Below are 19,855 nucleotides of genomic sequence, written 5' to 3'. Positions count from 1 at the left end.
GAATTTAATTCAGTGTTATGTAAATGTAATAAATGAGAACAAAGAGAACTTTCTATAAGTTGAACATTGTGGAGAGACTTGGGATGAATTACATATTTTTAACCAACTTAGATTTCAATGAGAGAACCATATATACCATAGAAGTATATAGGAATTCTACAATTAAGAATGCTTTGCAATCAAGTTTCTCACTCTACCCAAACTGAAAATAACAGACCACCTTTTCTAAAAGTGATTTATGTAAAAAAAAAGAAGCAAAATGGTCATCAATAAAGCCCATGCCTTGAGCCATTTAACAAAAGACTGGCAAATAAGTGTACCTTATGTGCTACTGTATGTTAGTGTTTAACATGTTTAATTTGTCCCATCTTTCTGATTCTTCACTGTAACTGATTAAAAAAAAAATCCAACCAGCATGTCTTGGTGCCACTGCACTTGCAAGCAAAATAATCTAAATTGAGATCAAAACATCTTCTTAACATGCATTTGAATGTTGTAATATACAGCTGAAAGAGAAAGTTAACTCGCTAGGATAGCAAATAGACTCCTGTGACAAATTTTTTCTACCAAAGAAAGGAAAAACATTGCTGCTAAGCTAAAAAACTTAGTTTACAAAAAGAAATCACTTCGGAGTTTCACCATGAGCAGGGTTTAGAGAAAAATACTGACAAAACCACTATCTTACCAACTTTTCATACATACACTAATTTATCAAAGTACACAGCAGAAACAGAAGACTGAGAAAACAAATAAACGATACATTATTTAGCTAAAGAAAGTAGAAGATAAAAAAGAAGAGGCACGGGAGCATTTAAATTGCAAGCTGGGAAGATCGATACCGGATTCAAAAAATGTGTACCATGTACACAGATAAGCAATAATCCATTATTCCAGGTAGTGAGCAAAGAAATGACAGTCAAAAAATCGTATTTTGCTTTCTTACCTTCTCTTTATCTTTGTATAATGACCTCAAAGTATTGAAGACTGGCGGACAACCTTTGCTGAAGTTCATCCTTAAGAACTTATCCAAACATTCCTTAAACTTCTCACCTTGGAAGAAGGAAAAAAATCCTGTTGACTTACCCAGACAACTCTCTAACAATGCGTATTTTAATCCCAGTATGAACGCTCATTTATGTTAAAAAAGGAAATTGTAAATCATAGCATCGCTTCCATTTCGTACAACGACCTCACTTACCAGATAAAAAGTTGAGCGGCAGTCTTCTTGGCACCAGTCCCCTGGGGTATTTAGTCCAGGCCTCCTCATAAATTTTTAATCGTTCTAACATATTTGCTGCAGAAAAAAACAAAAATTCTTTCTATATTTGATTATAACTATTACATTTTCTAGCAAATTTCAAATTACTCAATGTATATAGAAGTTACCACCAATAAACAGAAAATTTGCAGATGAAAGTTATCTATAATCTAACTACTTAAATATATCAATGATCATGTTAGAGTACTCCCTGCCTTCCAATATTTTTACATTTTAAATGTCTATACTCATATAAAATGCATAGTTTTCTTTATCTTGTTCTGTTCTAGGGAGCCTTTAAAAATCTGAGGACTCCTTTACTTGAGTTCTGAGAAAGGCTTAATTATTTTATTTCCATATATAGCTTTTCCACTGTTGTCTTCAGCCCCTGCTTTTCTAACTCCTTTCCTCTGATTTACTTTGGACCTTCTGGATCTGTCCCCTATCTTCCATTTTTCCTAACTTCTTTTTTTTTTAAATACTTTATTTATTTTTTAGAGAGAAGGGAAGGTAAGGAGAAAGAGTGGGAGAGAAACATCAATGTGTGGTTGCTTCTCACGTATCCCCTACTGGAGACCTGGCCTGCATGCAACCCAGGCATGTGTGCTGACCGGGAATCCAACCGGCGACCCTTTGCTCCACAGGCACGTGCTCAATCCAGTGAGCTACACCAGTCAGGGCTTCCTACCTTCTTTTATATTTTCTCTTTTAATCTCAGTGCCGAGCTTTCCTAGGTTCACCAATCTTCCACTAATTTCTCCTCAGCTGTGGCCTCTCTTTTATTTACTCTACTAAGATTTTATTGTCAATAAGTAGGTCTTTTTCCAGACTAACTGGTACTTTCTCATAACCATTCAGATTTCACAGCTGTGACTCCTTGTCCTCATCTCAGATATCTCCATTACCTCTACTCTTCCTTGTGCTAGCACAGGTGAGTATCATTTCTCACCTGGTGTTCCTAGGGTGGTATGACATTGTGCTACGAAGTTTCTCCTACATATGGCAATGATGAGAAATGGTTCATCATTGAGCCGAAGTCTTGAGGGAAACATCTGGCTAAGGAACAGGCAGGTCATTTTGTAGATGACATGTTTCTGGGCTTGTCCTCACAAGTGGGTACTGTTCACTGGAGAGGGTGATGGGGCAAAGACGGATGGGGCAGAGAGGGGAGAAGAGAGACTCCGGACCCAGGTTTATTGAGTGACGGAAAGCTACTGTGCTTTGTTATGTATAATCACTGCTATGCATAATGTGCACCCAGGTTTTTTGCCCAAACTTTCAGGAAAAAAACTTTCATTTTAATTCAGTTTTTATTTATATTTAGAAACAAGATCGATTATCATATTCCAGGGTATTATTTTCAATACGGATATCATTATTGCTTTCCAGAGTTACGCTTTAAATACATAAGCATAAATAAAAGAATTAAAAACATTTACATAGATATAGAATTAATACCACCCATGTAGAGCACATTCTTATTTTTCCCTAAAAAATCTGGGCAAAAAAGTGCAAATTATACATGGCAAAATATGGTAGTCCCTCTTCCAACAGAGGAAAGCGCTGTTCTTTCAGCTATATTCATAAGCCCCTGGCAGGTCACTATGCTGTGGCCACAGGTGACCACAGAAGTTATGTTTGCTTCTTTCCTTTAGGGAGACATCTCCATCTCTGTCAAGGGACACTTCCCTTTCATGTTTTTGTTGTTGCTATGCATTTGTGAAATTTTAAAAGTTGTTTCTAAATTTTTTCTCATCTATTTCTATGAATCAGTGGTGTCAAAGAGAGGTTTCAGAAAATGATGTCTGCCATATTCAGTAGAAGTTTGCAAATGTATTTGTGTTCGTGTATTTAGATTCTGAACCAATTCTTAACCACTATTTTTCTAGTTCTGCTTTTCAATGAGTTAATAAAATACTGAGTTGGCCAAAAAGTTCATTTGTTTTTTTTTCCTGTACAATGGCTCTAGTAGTACTTAGTTGACTTTAACTTCAGTCAAAACAATTTTGTTAGATTGTATTGTGACAGTTGTCATAACAGCACACATTTAAGAAAAGAAAAACTTATTAAAATTGGTGAATTTTTGTGTAGCAATTTTAATTTTTGAAGACATTTTAGGCATATTGTGCTTCATTATTTCAAAAAAGGTGAAAACAGAAGTGTGAAAACAACGTATGCAGTGTGGAGAAGGTGCTGTGACTGACTGGCCGCTGCTGGAGACTCCTCGCCGGATGATGCGCCACAGCTGGGTAGCCCAGCTGAAGTTGAAAGCAATCAAATCAAGACATTAATTCACAATCAATGCTATATACCACACAGGAGATACCCAACACACTCAAAATAACCAAATCAATACAGTTTAATGGTAAAAATAAAAATGTGTCTTTTCTTTTACAGAAAAAAAAACCATGGAGGTTTTAGTCAACATAATATATTAACAAAAGGAGCAATTAAAACTTAGAAAAGTAAGTTTTAAACAATGCTACCTGGCTTGAGTGCTTTTTCCAAGCCTTTGTAATAGGCCCAGTTTTCAGGATTTCTCTCTTGTAACCCTCTATAAACATCAGCTGCATCTTCCAAACGACATAATTGTAAGAGAAGTTCCCCTGATAAAAAACAAATTAAATTAACTAAATATTTTCTAGTTGTAACTTTAACTTTCCCTCAAACTTTCTCTTAAAATCTCTTCAATGCTGGGAAATGGACAGATTAGGTACCTTCCTGAGGTCCCAATTTACTGTAGCAGGACTAGGCATCACATAATTTTATCATCTCCCCCTTTTTGAAGTTCTTAGTTAGAAATGCCATTCTAGTCACATCCTCACTTCATTCAGGTATTGGTCTAACTCCAACCTGCTTTCCCAAATTCAGTGACTACAATCACCAAACCATTATCTACCACCTAGTTAATTGTTCTTGACATCATGTGGACAATTTTAACATCAAAATTATTTTTTAGAAGATCTTTCTTATCTATTTGTAGAGAAGGGAAAGGAGGGAGAAAGACAGGAAGAGAAACATCAATTGACTGCCTCTCACACAGCCCAGCTGGGGACCTGGCCTACAACCCAGGCGTGTACCCTGACCAGGAATAAAACCAACAACCTTTTGGTTAATGGGATGATGCCCATCTGAGCCTAATATCCACAAAGGCTTAACATCCAAATTAATGAAACAATCCGATACGCTAAATTTATCATTGTTTCGTTGACTATAAAACTATTTTGCTCTAGCAGCCTACATTCATGACCACACCTAAAACCTGCCTTTTCTAGTGCTTCTGACTACCAAAAAGCATCCTGTTTTAAGCTTAACTGATTTGTCTTCCTTTTTCTTGTCTCACCAATCCTATCTTGCAACCTTAACGCAAAACCATTCCCTTCTTTTCCAGGCCATCTCGGCAACCAGTAAGACTCACTGCTTGTCTCCTCTGGGCTGCATGACCAATCTCATGCCGGAATAATATTAGCAGTCCCAAGCATTAAAATCAGTCTCAAAACCTCAGCTTCCTTATTTACCGATTTTAAGGCCTGGACCATTCCAACTGTTTGTTTGCTCCACACTTTGTCACAAGAGGAAACAGTCAAAAGATGAATGCACAGAAGCAATTGTTTCAGTAGAAATATGAGCTCCAAATCCACATAAGCCGCAAACACTGCTCAGAATCCTTATCCTTAATGGCTACTAACCAAAAGCATTATTTTCAAAGCATAGTTTCACCCTCACATCCTTGGCTCTCACCAGATAATAAAAATGAACACTTAGTGAGTACTCACTGTGTGTTAGTGACTTTTAAATGTTTTGCATGCATTAACTAATTCCATCCTCAAAACGCTATGAGGTAGGTTACCGTTACTTTCACCATTTTAAAGCAAGGAGAACCTAAGTAAACTTTTGAGGGTCTTTCAACTAGTTAATTGTTGGAGTCAGGATTTGAACCAAGCAATTTGGCTTAAAGAGCCCATATTCTTAATGTCTATACCAGTGGTTCTAACCAGGGGTAATTTTGCCATCCAGGGGATATTTGCCAATATCTGAAAAATTTTTAGTTGTCCCAGTAAAGTGGAGGTGGGTGCTACTGGTATCTGATGGGGAGAAGCCAGGAATGCTGCTAAACATCCTGCAACATACAGGAGACTTCCATCTCCAACATCGGTCCCAAAATCTGGAAAGTGCTGAGGTTGACAACATCCTGTTCTATATTAACCAAAAGCCTACTCCACTAAGAACAGACAAAAATATCCTACAACTTTTCTCCTCTACACTACATCCATCCACATGTCCTTCCTTTAATCTTCTCCCACATTTTTTTTTTGCAGAAGAAACTGGTAGAATAAGAACTGATGAAACTTCTGCCTAATTATATGCCCACTTATCTACTCCAGGAAGTTCCCAAATGATCCTGATCGCCCACCACTAAAATGCCTTTCTTACTGAAATTCCCGAAGACTGATGACTCTGTCAGTTCCACTCTGTCCTCTTCATACACACTGTCCCCAACACCTGACTCACTACAGGGACTCAATGCACACTTTATGAAATGCACTGATGGCTTTGTTCTCTACTTCACTGAGAAAATGGAAGAAATCAGAACTCCCAAATGCCCACTACATATACACATCCACTTGCCCATGCACTCTACCATCTACTGTCTCTCATTACTGAGGATCAAGTATTCATGCTGTTATCTAAGGCTAACCCTTCAACTTATCCACCAGATCACAATCCCTCCACTGTATCAAATATTCTGTTTACTAGATCATTCTCAAGTGAAGCTAAACATAAGCTATAAAAAAATTTTTTTTGATCTTATAACCTGTTTTATCCACCACTGTTTTTCCATATAGCAAAACTTATGGGAGCCATTAATGCACTGTATCTGCATTCTGCTACAGTCTCATTTAAATGAACTTGATTTGCTTGGGCTTTTACCACCTTCCTTCCAAATGTTCAGAAAGTGCTTTAGTTAGGGTCGACCATTACTTTCAAATTGCTAAAATCCACCAGTCAATTCTGAGTCCTAATCTAACTTGAATCTGTTCTTCCTCACTAGTAAGGTTATCAAGAGGAGCAAATGAAATGATGCACTTAAAAGTATTTTGAAAACTTTTACTTTCATAAAGAAACTAAGACCCAAGACTTCCCCAGATCATATAGCTAGTTAGAGGCCAGCAAATGAAAGAACCCGAAATACTTTTTTCCAATCTTGTGATCATCCCAGTGAATCATAAAGTTCCTCCCTTTATAATACACCATTAAGGGAGGACAACTCAAATGAAAGAGAGCTGCTCAGAATCTATAGTTCACAACTGAGGTCCAGGAACCTTAACCTTCCATTTTATTTCTTTCCAGTGGCATTATCATCTGCTCAGAGTTCATCTGGCAAATAATGACTGCACCCAGTACGCACACAGACACCACACGTATCTGGTGTTCAACTTCAAGGGGAGCTGAGGGAACCTGAAACCAACCAACTTCAATTACCTGCACTAGCAAGGGTAAAGCAACATTTCGGATGGCAATTCTTAAAAAGTACTTGTGTTTTCAATGACTTGTTATTCTTCTTTCATTTTCCATTATTACTTCCTCAACTCTTAAAACTGTAAGACTTTTTTCTCAGTCCTCTGAGAAATCACAGCAGCATTAAAATTCTTTATTTAAAGATCTACCCCTCCTACCGCAATCCACACATAAAAACCCAAATCTCTGGTTTTCCTTCATGTTCCTTCTACGTTCAGATAAACTATAAAGAACTCTAGGGATGTTCCATATATTCTTTAGTAAAGACGGATTTATCTGTATATACACCTGGCAATAAAGATATCTGATGTACATAATCTGTTCTACTAACAAGCTGTTTCTAAGAAACTTAACCCTATGTCTTATAAAAACCAAGCAATTATCTCCTGTTTTGATCAAATCCTATAATATTTTAAGATAAGAACACTTTATTTCAAGAAAAATATTTTACTGAGTCACTTCAATAACTCTAATTGTTTACAATTTTTAACCTGTATCAACAATATTGTTTAAAGATATATTTTCCCTCATTATCAATTATTCAAAGTATATATGTAAGAAACAGATTTTCTATCATCAATAAGTTGAATTATATGCAATTATCAACAGCAACTAAATTTCAGCCTTGCTCTTTGTCATAATTAAATACTAGGATAAAAAACATTCTTAAAAAAATACCTTTGGTTTCTTCTACAGCAAGTTTATCACAAATCTGCTTTTCATAGGTACAAAGGTGTTCCAGGGCTTCTCTATAGAGACCTGCTTCTCGAAGAACTTGATTCTGATATAAAAGGAGTTCACTATATTCATAATCCACTTTATCAGGGGATGTCTATAAATGGACATAAGGAATACTAACAGTAAGAATTTTGTTTTCATATTAGAAAATTGCTTACACATTCAAATATACACAAGAAGTCTAAGGATACTATCTGATTTACACTACTCATTTTTTAAAGGTTTTATTTATTTATATTTAGAGGGGGGGAAGAGAGGGAGGAAGAGAGGGAGAGAAACATCAATGTGTGGCTGTTTCCTCTGTGCCCCTCCCACAAGGAACCTGGCCCACAACCCAGGCATGTTCTCCGACTAGGCATCGAACCGACAACCCTTTAGTTCACAAGCTAGCACTGAATCCACCAAGCTACACCAGCCAGGGTGACACTACTCATTTTTTAAAGATTTCTAAATATCTGTCTAGGGAGCAATTAAGTAAGGACAGTATTAATGTATAACCCACCGACTAAGAATTCATAAATCATATATGATAAATTAACAGGGGAAAAAGAAAACTCTTACTTAGCAGCAACATGTCAAATAATAAATTTAGAGGCAATACAAAAGAATCACCCCTTTGCAACTATCATTGGAACAGTTGATTCGGGCAAGAATCATAACCAATGAATGCTAAGACTAATGGTAACATTTGAAGAAGAAAAGGCTATTCATAAAGTCTCAAATTGTTTATTAAACACAAAGAGAAAAAATAAGTTTATAGCAAAGAAACCTAATAGACACCACCTTAACCAAGAAGTCAAACAGAACAAACAGATAAGTGCCTCTTAAGGTGATGGACTGAGAAGGGCTCAATGCCACTTCTGTGGTTTCCTGCCAAAAATTATGTAACTGTATCTAATTATGAGGCACCACCAAACATATCGAAACTGATGGACACTCTAAGGGCACTGCCCCATACTCTTCGAAAATGTCAATGTGGGACAAACATATCGAAACTGATGGACACTCTAAGGGCACTGCCCCATACTCTTCGAAAATGTCAATATGGGACTTCTGGCCGAGATGGAGGCGTAGGTGGAAACACTGTGCCTCCTTGCACAACCAAGTTTAAAGATAACAAAGTTTTAGTAACCAAAACACAGAAAACTGAACTGTACAAAAGTCCGACAACAACGAACCATTCAGCCAGACCGGTAAGAAGGACAGAGTCAGCAGCCGGCGGAGTGGGGTCAGGCAGCAAAAAGCAGTTAGACCAACCCAGGCTCGCAAGCACGGCTGGCAGATCCCAGGCGTGGGGTGGCAACGGGCGGACCCAGTGAGGGCACAAGGCGGCTGCTGACCGCAGTCACACATTCACACACAGATAAACAAGGTGAAGGAGCGAACAGTGAGATAGACCGCTCAGGCTAGGGCCCCAGCGACAGGAATTAAAGCCTAAAAGCACCAATTGGAAAGACTTTCAGGGTCAAGGTGCCAGAGGAAGCTCCCAGGCTCACAGAGAGTTTCTTGGAGAGACCCACAGGGTCCTGGAGGGTGCACAGGCCCACACATCCGAGAGCCAGCACCAGGGGGGGCCGGTTTGCTTGTGGGAAGCAGCAGAAGAAACCAAAATCTGAGAGAGAGAGACACACACAGAGGGAGAGAGAGAGAACGCAAGCATGGAACAAGCGCCACTGCCCCTCTCTGACCCTGCCCCCACATACAGGATCACAACCCAGACACTGGGTCGCCCCACCCTGGTGAACATCTAAGGCTCCACCCCTCATACATACAGGTGCGAACAGAACAAAACATTATGGCCCAAGAAGAACAGCTCAAAGCCCCAGACCCAATACTTCTAAGCAACCAAGAGATAGCCAAACTTTCAGATGCACAGTTCAAAACACTGGTGATCAGGATGCTCACAGAACTGCTTGATTTTGGTCACAAATTAGAGGAACAAATGAAGGCTAAACTAATTTAAATAAAGGAAAATGCACAGAAAACCAACAGTGATGGAAAGGAAACTGGGACTCAAATCAAGGGAGCAGACCAGAAGGAAGGAAAAAATGACCAAACAGAAAAATATGAAGAAACAATAATTCAAAAAAAATTAGGAGAGGCTTAGGAACATCCAGGACATCTTTAAACGTTCCAACATCCAAATTATAGGGGTACCAGAAGGGGAAGAGGAACAGCCACGAGTGGAAAACTTATTTAAACAAATAATAAAGGAGAACTTCCCCATTCTGGCAAAGGAAATAGACTTCCAGGAAATCTAGGAAGCTCAGAGAGTCCCAAAGAAGTTGGACCCAAGAAGAAACACATCAAGGCACATCATAATTACATTAGCCAAGATTAAAATGAAGGAGAGAATCCTAGAAGCAGCAAGAGATAAGGGGACAGTCATCTACAAAGGAGTTCCCATCAGACTGTCAGCGGATTTCTCAAAAGAGACCTTACAGGCACGAAGGGGCTGGAAAGAAGTATTCCAAGTCATGAAATCCAAAGACCTACATCCAAGATTGCTCTATCCAGCAAAGCTTTCATTTTGAATAGAAGGGCAGATAAAGTGCTTCTCAGATAAGGTCAAATTCAAGGAGTTCATCATCACCAAGCCCTTATTATATGAAATGTTAAAAGAACTTATCTAAGAAAAAAAAGATAAAAAATATGAACAGTGAAAGGACAGCAAACTCACAGTTATTAAGAACCACACCTATGCCCTGGCTGGTGTAGCTCAGTGGATTGAGAATGGGCCTGCGAACCAAACAACCACGGTTCGATTCCCAGTCGGGGCACATGCCTGGGTTGCGGGCCAGTTCCCAGCAGGGGACGCATGAGAGGCAGCCATGCATTGATGTTTCTCTCCCTCTCTCCTTCCCTTCCCCTCTAAAGATAAATAAATAAAATCCTTAAAAAAAAAAAAAAAAAAGAACCACACCTAAAACAAAAGCAAACTAAGAGGACAGCTAGATCAGGAGCAGAACCATAGAAATGAAGATGACATGGAGGGTTAGCAACAGGGGAGTGGGAGGAGGAGAAGGTACAGGGAATAAGTAGCATAGGCGGTACATAGAAAATAGACAGGGGAGGAGGACGAGAACAGTATGGGAAATGTAGAATCTAAAGAACTGGTGACACATGGACATCAACTAAAGGGGAGGAATGGTGGGGGAGGGGGTGTGCAGGGTGGAGGGGAATAAATGGGGGGAAATGGGACAACTGTAATAACAAAATCAATAAAATATATTAAAAAGAAAAAAAGAAAGAAAAAAAAGTCAATGTCATGAAATACAAAGAGAATCTTAGAAACTTCCAAAGATTAAAAGAGGCCAAAGAGAAATAATAAGCAAATGCAAGGTATGATTCTAAACTGGATCCTGAAATGGAAAACAAATATTCTGGAAAGGATAAAGATAATAAAGTTTGAACATCAGCTGTGGATTAAACAGTGTATCAATGTTAACTTTCCTGATTTTTAAAATAATCTATATGGTACTACTACAGAATTCAGAATCACAGAGTTACTCTTAGGGAGTATTACACTGAAGCACTTAGGAGTAAAAGAGCATGGTACCTGCAAATACCCTCAAATGTTTTGGGAAGAAAGTTTAAATAGTATTTGACATATTTACCTGATAGTCTCTACATCTATTTAAACTTTCTTCCCAAAACATTTGAGGGTATTTGCAGGTACCATTACACATTAATTGTTAGTATTTGACATATTTACCTGATAGTCTCTACATCTAACAATTAATGTGCATGAACTCCTCTATGAAGTTCATTGTATATTATTCTTATAACTTTAAAAAGTTAACAAGTCTATGTACACTTCTTTCTTTTACTTACATTTAGAATCAAACCTCGTTTACTAGTTTACCTGTTGTGTTTTCCTAAATTCTTCTAAAATCTTTGCTGCCATTTCATAATCTTCTAATAAATGATAAGCAATAGCATAACCAATCCATGATGCTCTCTGGGCAGGTCGAAGCTGAAGTAACTGATATCTTGTTTCCTTTAGGCGGAAAAGAATATTTTTTTCTTAGGGTTACAGTAAAAGCAAACGCTCCTTAATTAACTCCCCCACAACACCGAGCAATCTGTACACAACGCTGGGAATAGAAACAGAAACAGTTTGAAACATCCATATTGTGGAGCTTTAGAGAAGCAAAAAAAATATTTGTTAAGAAGCACAATGAAGGTTCCAAGGTAACCTTGTAATTTTTTAAAAAGTTATGAGCAGGTACTATTTATGTTATTTCCTGATAGACTTAAGCTAAGAAAAGAGAGGACAAAAAAGAGAGTACAAAAAAAAATTTTTTAAATGCAATGCCCAACTACTGAATTCAGATCCAACTCAGCAGACTCCACATGGGGAAAAAGAGAAAGGAACAAAATAGATCTGATTTAACAGAATGATTCAAGAATCAAAATGTAGCTACAAAGACAGAATACTAGGTTCAATGAAAGTAAAATAAGAAACAAAAAAATTTTGCTTCCCCCAAAATGTAGTAACTAAAGACTATATTTACATGTTAATAACAGACAAAGGCATCACCTATTTGAGGAATACTGATGTTAATTTCTACTGAATTAATTAACTAAGTCCTATACAGTAATTTTTAACTTTACCACACAGTAAAAGTTATTTATTCTAAAAATCTTATTGGTCCAGTCATAAACACAACTGCTACTGGGGGGAGGGCAATAAAATTTAATTAAATTCTTTTTTTAAAATGGAAATTTTTGTTACCAGTAAATACTCAAAAAGGTTTAAATATTTCAACAATATTTTCCTCTAGAATAAAAAAATTCTCTATTTCACTTACCCTGTAACCCTCAAGATCTCGCATTTGAATCTGCAGTAAAGAAAGGTCCCTTAAGATTTGAAGATTGTCTTTATCCCACTTCAGTGCATTTCTGTAACACTTAATGGCTTCATCGTATTTCTTGTCTGACCTCTGGAGAAGGCCATAAACATGCCAACCTAAAGGACTGAGTTAAGGATACAACCTAAAGGATTTACTTAAGTCAAGAAATAATATTCCAGTAATATTCCCCAGGAAACTCAGAACTGTAGCTATTTATAAAGTTACAAGCTTAAAAAAAAAAAAAAAAGGAGAAAACAAAGAGAGAAAGTGGTTGAATACAATGAAAATTAGTACAGCTTTTTAAGCCTCTCAGAGAAAACAGCTCTAGCTTGACCTGTTAGCTCTGTGACCTTGGATGAGTTATTTAGTCTGGTTATGTTTCCTCAATTATAAAATGTAAATAGAAAGTCGATAAAGCAAAGCACAGTACTTTGATGACTAAATGGAATAACATATAAAGTGCTCACCGGCTGGCACCAAACAAATGCTCCATAAATATTAATTTCTAAAGGAAAAAGAGGGAATGCGTATCCATGACATATAATTATTTTAAATCATGTGTATGTTCTTTTCTTTAGCTAACAAGGTCCTCCGGAGAGAACCCTTAGTACAGTACAAACTTCCTACAAGTTACCCACACATAAAATATAAACAATCATTCGCTTAACAAATAATTAAAATTTCTTAGTAGTTAGAATGGTAGATGACCAAAATGGGCAGTCTCCAGCATGCAAATAATTTTTAGAGTCTAGTAAGGGTCGCTGATAAGTAAGCAAAATTACAGGGAATGTAAAAATGGTATGAAGGGGGAAGTACCTAATTCCACTCCCCTAATGCAGGTGCTTTTCACTCACTTAGACCCTGATTGTGACAAGCCACCCATCCTGCCACTCCCGTCCTGTCTGCTTTTACTCTTTCCTGACAAAGTGGCCTTTCTGAAACATACATCAAAAGAAAAAACCCCACTCCCCTTTCCAGAAATTTACAGAAGTTTCTCTTGTCAGGTCAGATTCAAAGTTTTCAATCTGACAACTTTTACACCAGGGACCCAAGGGATAACATGTGTAACTAAAAGTATATACTTAATATTACACAATTTTACTTGAAAAATAATCTTTGTTTTCATTAAATAAATGACAAAGTAAAGCATAACAAAATCTTCTCAATTGGTTGGAACATGGTTTTAAAAAGCCTAAGACACACTACCCTTTATAATCTTGTTCCCATTACCTATCTACCTTCCCATTCTTCCCCACTTCAATCACCTCTTAGCGTTGTAACGCCTATAAATGCCTCTAATCTTCACTCCTAAAAATCTACCCTCAAGGAGTCTTAACTCCATCAAGAGGAACCCAATTATATAAATCATGGCAAAGAACATATAGATACTACGCAACGATTAAAAATGATGAAAAGATATCTACAACAGTCTTATTAATACTTAGATTACCTTTTTAGTTTCTGGTTACTCCCAACACATTCACTTCTGCTTTACTCCAATAGCTGTAATTTTTTAACACACTGTAACATTTTATGTATTATCAGAAACATCCTGTATGTGATTCTAGTAAGTATCTTCCTCCTTCACTAGACTAAGGTCTCCAGGAGCACAATCCCCAGTGTTTCTTAGTCTGCACTATGCCAGGAGCCTGGTAAACACTTAAAAATTTGCAACTTAAAATTGTGTTTGCCTACAACATAGACGAGAAAATATTTATTTAAAAACTACTTGATAAATAGCAACCCATAATTTTTTTTTGCTACCTTCCCTCAGACATTGTACTTGCTCCTATCCTCATACTTCCTTTAATAAAATTTATCTATTACAGTAATCAGCAATATCAAGGATTTTGTTAAGTATCATTACATCTTTACAACTCTACAATGAGGTGGTTCTGATTGCCCTGGTTTCACACATGAAGAAACTGAGCCTTAAGATCACGGTTAGAAAGAAGCTGAGCTGGGATTCAAGCCCAAGTGAAGCAGATTCTCAAACCTGTGCTCCCAATCAGTGGGCTCCATTGTTTCTAGTACTTCTTAGTATACACCCTTCTGTACATTCATGATCATGACGAAGTCTGCAGGGTGCCTTTTTGTAAAGCACGGTAAGAGCCTTCACAGATATTTTAAAAGGCAAGTCCATTTATCTGTAAATAGGTATGTTAGAACATGTACAAATATAAAAGTGTTCCCTGAATGAAGGCAATTGTTATTTAAGAAAGAATCATCTCCTCTGGAGTCACATGGTGAAGAGGAACAGAACACTTCTGGCTCCCAAACTACCGACTTAGGTGAAGACACCCCCATCCAATTTGGACACATATCTCGAAAAGGATACACACATGACTCTTCAAGTCATTCCTCAAACCTCTACGAACCAATTCATAAGCTTCTTCCTTTTTACCCAAACAGTTCAATGTTAATCCTTTCATAGCCAGGGTTTCTATTAAAAAAAACAACAACACACACACACAAGAAAAGGTATGGGGGGGAGGAGAATTAAATATTAAAAATAACAAACAAAAAAGGTAACCATCCTCTCAAAAATAAATGTTACATTACTCTAAGAACTGACAATTATTGGGAAAATGTCCAGGTCTGAAAAGAATTAAAATATTTTAAAAGTCAACAAACCAAGTTAAACCACACTTCTCTACTCTAGGCCTCCCTAGATTTATTTTCCGATAATGGTACAAAAATGCACTAATATCTGGTAATTCCTACCTAACAAGATATACTGGCTCTATTACTGCTCTTTGGGGGAAACTCCATTAAACGACCTTATATAATTACTCTTTTTAAAAAAAACATATTTTATTCATTTATTTTTAAAGAGGGAAAGGGAGGGAGAAAGAGAGGGAGGAAAACATTGATGTGTGAGAGATATATCTATCAGTTGCCTCTCACATACCCCCAACTGGGGACTTGGCCTGCAACCCAGATAATGTGCCCTCACTGGGAATTGAACCAGAGACCCTTTGATTCCTAGGCCAGCACTTAATCCCCTGAGCCATACCAGCCAGGACTATGATTACTCCTTTATAGTATGAAAACTTTATCTTGAAACAGACTTTACTTCTTTGATCCCCAATTACATAAAGATCACCATTCAATGATTTAAACATACACAAATTATACACACATATATTTTTGATTTGCATAAATTTCATTATTTTACAATGATTATTGAGGATGCTATTAAATATACAAGTAAAAGAAGACATGAGACTCCTGTCACTCACAAGCAACAGATTAAAAGAGAAAGTTGAGGCCCTAGCCGGGTGGCTCAGTTGGTTGGCATGTTAGCCCATATGCCAAAATGTTGCAGGGTCAATCCGCAGTCAGGGTGCACACTGGAGACAACCAACTAATGGTTCTCTCTTATACTGATGTCTCTCTTTCTCTTCCCTCACCCCCTTCCCCTCTCTCTCTCTAAAATCAATAAACATATCCTCAGGTGAGAATTAAAAAGAGAGACTGAGTTGAGGGCAATATTAAGTTTTCAGAAAAGAAAAAAATTTTCTAATTTTATAATATATATATATATTATGAAGTACGAAGAAATTATATTCACAATAATTGATCTACCTAACTTTTAGGACTAAAATTTAAAGTTCATAGAAAAATTACTTCGGGTAAAAGAAAACGAATAAAGGTATTATACTGGAGAAGAATCAACATTTATAGAAAAATACAGATAAAGAAATGGGGGCAAAAAAGGAGAAATCATGTACAAATTGTTATAAATTACATAGAAAAATTAAAACCAAGAAAATATATTTGGCAAGTAGCCAAATTAGCGAGGCACTGCAGAAAGTAGCCCTTTGTTGTCAGACAAGTAAAATCTATTCCCACAAGTTATACCCGACATCTTAAAGTTCCTTAATTAATGGCACCCATGTGTTGCCATTGAATTTAAGACAAACTATCATTTTATGTACTGTTAAAAAATGTTTTCAGCCTTGGCTGCTGTGGCTCAGTGGATTGAGCTCCAGCCTGCAAACCAAAGGGTTGCCAGTTCTACTCTCAGTCAGGGCACGTGCCTGTGTTATGCCATTGTGGTATTTTTCTCTTAAGGAAAGAAAGGAAAGAAAGGAAAGGAAAAGGAAAAGGAAAAGGAAAAGGAAAAGGAAAAGGAAAAGGAAAAGGAAAAGGAAAAGGAAAAGGAAAGAAAGAAAGTCTATAACCAAAAAAGTTTTTAGCCCAGACTGGTGTGGCTCAGTTGGTTGGGCATTATCCTACAAACCAAAAGCCACCCGTTCAATTCCAGGTCGGGGCACGTACCTGAGTTTTGGGCCAGGTCCTCCCCAGCTGGGAGCCAGGGACATGCAAGGGGCAACCTATAGAAGTTTCTCTCCCTCTTTCTCCCTCCCTTTCCATCTCTCTAAAAATAAATAAAATCTTTTAAAAAATATATTTTCAATTAAATTACGATACTTCATATGCAACCTCTTTTCAGATATGTTAAAATATGAGGAGAAACTGCATTTTAGAACAATATTTGGTATTCTGCTGTAATGAAACTGTCAAAGTTACATGACCGGTATGCATACTTTAGAAATGAATATAAAACCTAATACATACCTGGCCAGCAAAAATATTTTTAATAATGTTAAAAAAGCAGTATTATTATTTTAGTGCATGCATACTAAGAGTAAAAAAAGCTAACGAAGAGCTATTACTCACTCCCTCTTCAAGAGCCCTGGCTGGTGTGGCTCAGTGAGCTGGGTGTCGTACTGCAAACCAAAAGGTTGCCAGTTCAATTTCTGATCCGTTGGGGCATATGCCTCAGTTGTGAGCCAGGTCCCCAGTAGAAGGTGGGCAAGAAAGACACAACTGATTGATGTGATGTTTCTCTTATACACTGATGTTTCTCTCCCTCCCTTCTCTGTCTAAAAAGAATTTTTTAAAAAATACTAAGAGTCCTGGCTGGTGTGGCTCAGTGGATAGAGTGCCAGCCTGCAAACCAAAGGGTTCGTGGGTTTGATTCCTGGTCAGGGCTTGGGTTGCAGGCCAAGTCCCCAGTAGGGGGCACATGAGAGGCAACCACACATTGATATTTCTTCTCTCCCTTTTTCTCCCTCCTTTCCCCTCTCTAAAAATAAATAAATAAATACATACATATATAAATTTATTTTTTTAAATGCTGAGAACATTATCAAATTAATTACCGAAGAGCCATGTTTCCTAATATACAAATCAGACCTGTGAAAGCTTATTTTTTCCCTGTGTCTCATTACAAGGCTAGCTAAATAATCTCCCCTTATTCTATAAACATCTCACCGTCCAATCTTCCATCCTTGCATAAGCAAAAGCTACAAGGTAAAGAATATTTCACAACTTTATAATATACAAAGCATACATTAAATATGACTATCTTGAAAAACTAAGATACAATGTTAAATTAAAAAATGCTGGTTCATCAGCAAAGAACCAAATGGACACTTTCTGAATATGTTATTATAAGGAATAAAAGTCTACAGCTCAACCAAAATTCTAAAGCAATGTTTCTTACACAATAAATATCTTAAAGAAATATATTTATTAAACTTATATAAGCATATTTGTCCTTCTAGATTCTTCTGCCTTTCCTACTATGTTTATTTCCAAACTCAAATAGGATGCACTATCATTTTCTTGACACTAAATTCAAAATACTGGAGTCAAAGATAAGGTCCATTCTCTCTGGAAAATAAGTAAGGCAGCTGAGAGTGATAAAAGCCAAGAAGTAAAGCCAGACAAGTAAGCAAAGCCTTATCCACTTACACTTATAAGTAAGTATATAGCATTTACACTTACCTCCATGCTCTGCAAACTTGGGATTAGAGAGTATTTGTTTACAGAATTTCAATCCATTTCTATATTGTTTATGTTCATAACATCTCTGTCAAAGGTAAAAAAAATGAGTTTAGCAAGAATTGCAGAAAGTTTAAATTAAATGCTAAATTTTTATTATTTAATACAACAGAATGATCAAATGTTATTTCCATATTCTCCTAAATCCCACTAAAATGTAAGTAACAAAAATAAAGTAAAAGCAAAACAAAAAAACAGAGTATAGATTAGAAAAGGAAAATCATTAACTCACTCCAAAAGGTACAAGTTACATAAAGTGAAAACTGATAAAAGGAAATGCATATTATATTTCAAATAACATTTTCTTTTTAACTGAAGGAAATACGTCTCTCAAACTGCAAAAGAACAAACAAGTGCATGCAAATAATGGGGGGGACCCACACCACAGGCCATCATGCTAAAATGTCAAAGCCCAAAAAGTTTTCTTAAAAAGGTCCAAAGGGAGAAAAAATCCTATGAAGGATCTATAATCATAATGGCACTGAACTTTTATTCCAAAACAACAGAATATAGCTAAAAGTCAGAAAACAACTATACACAAACTTTAAAATTCAGTGTGAACTTAAGTTTCAACCTAGAATTCCATACCCAGCCAAATTATCAATCAAACATATAAGTAAAGTGACATTTTAAGGCTTCTCAGAAAGCTAACATTTTATTCCTATGCACTCGCCCTTAGGAAGCTATTAAAAATAATCAAAACAAATTAACAAGACAATATGAAACTCAATAAGGAATCTAATTCAGAAAAAAAGAACTAGAAAACAAGCACTCCAAAATGAAAGGGGAATCTGTAGGCTACCATGGAATAAGTTTGCAGCAAGAGCAAAAGTGGAACTGACGTACTTCATAACATGCAAAATATTATCTATAAGCACATGACAGGAGTATAGGCACATCTGGGGGAAAAGCAACAGGTCTACAGAAAGCCAGGCAACTGCATAAATGAGACAGGTACTGACTTCAGGAAAAATAAAGGCTTGCATAAGAAAGAAAAGTAGGGTCTTAGTGCAATATCTGGCTTAAGAGTAAACAATACGTACACAATTTTTAAAGTGTAAATATTAAGCACTAATTTACCAAAATACTGTGCTATAACTATACTGGGATAATGGGGAAAAGGAAAAGTTGGCAAGTGTGGAAATGATAAAGTTCTAAGTTCTCATTTTCCATAACCAGAAGTCAACAAATGTTTCAAGAAATAGTGATATGTTATTAAACAACAAGAAAGCAAATGTCAGAAAAATGGCTAGAAGGACTGAGGGTACTTGACTCTGGAGTGGGAAGGCATGGGTGGCAGAGGGGAGTAATGACTTTTATTTTCATAATAAACCCTTTAGTGTTGTTTGACTTTTAGGTGTCAACATAATTTCTCTTTAAATCATTTTACTTGTTATGGGGAAAAACTTTGTAACTAAAAGATTAAAACAAGTTGATAATCTATGCCAGAATTCACTGTCATAAATTCAAACAAATGTACTCATGACTTTTGAAATAATATATTCAAAATCTGAAAAATGTGCTAAACAAAATAATAAACATGTAATTTTTTACATTTAATGTCAAGAAATTAATTGTTTAAATCTCCATGCTACAGCCCACTATAGTTGTTCTATGCCAACGGCGT

General features: G+C 36.7%; 1 protein-coding gene across 2 annotated transcripts in view; it reads right to left on the bottom strand.

Moving 5' to 3' along the window:
• NAA15 (N-alpha-acetyltransferase 15, NatA auxiliary subunit) overlaps positions 1–19,855 on the bottom strand; it is a 69,427-nt gene that overhangs the window by 26,891 nt on the left and 22,681 nt on the right. For both annotated transcript variants that reach the window (XM_037126047.2, XM_037126048.2), the window contains exons 2-9: positions 18,172–18,256; positions 14,711–14,815; positions 12,331–12,488; positions 11,382–11,516; positions 7,457–7,610; positions 3,745–3,864; positions 1,199–1,294; positions 944–1,050 (exon numbers count right to left, since the gene is read on the bottom strand). In XM_037126047.2, the coding sequence (XP_036981942.1) occupies positions 944–1,050; positions 1,199–1,294; positions 3,745–3,864; positions 7,457–7,610; positions 11,382–11,516; positions 12,331–12,488; positions 14,711–14,815; positions 18,172–18,256 (960 nt within the window). The remainder of the gene's footprint in view (positions 1–943; positions 1,051–1,198; positions 1,295–3,744; positions 3,865–7,456; positions 7,611–11,381; positions 11,517–12,330; positions 12,489–14,710; positions 14,816–18,171; positions 18,257–19,855) is intronic.

This window comes from Artibeus jamaicensis, unplaced genomic scaffold, assembly GCF_021234435.1.
Source record: "Artibeus jamaicensis isolate MK-2021 breed Jamaican fruit bat unplaced genomic scaffold, CSHL_Jam_final scaffold_537, whole genome shotgun sequence".
Classification (NCBI taxonomy): Eukaryota; Metazoa; Chordata; class Mammalia; order Chiroptera; family Phyllostomidae; genus Artibeus; species Artibeus jamaicensis.
This window is presented reverse-complemented; position numbering and strand designations above follow the sequence as displayed.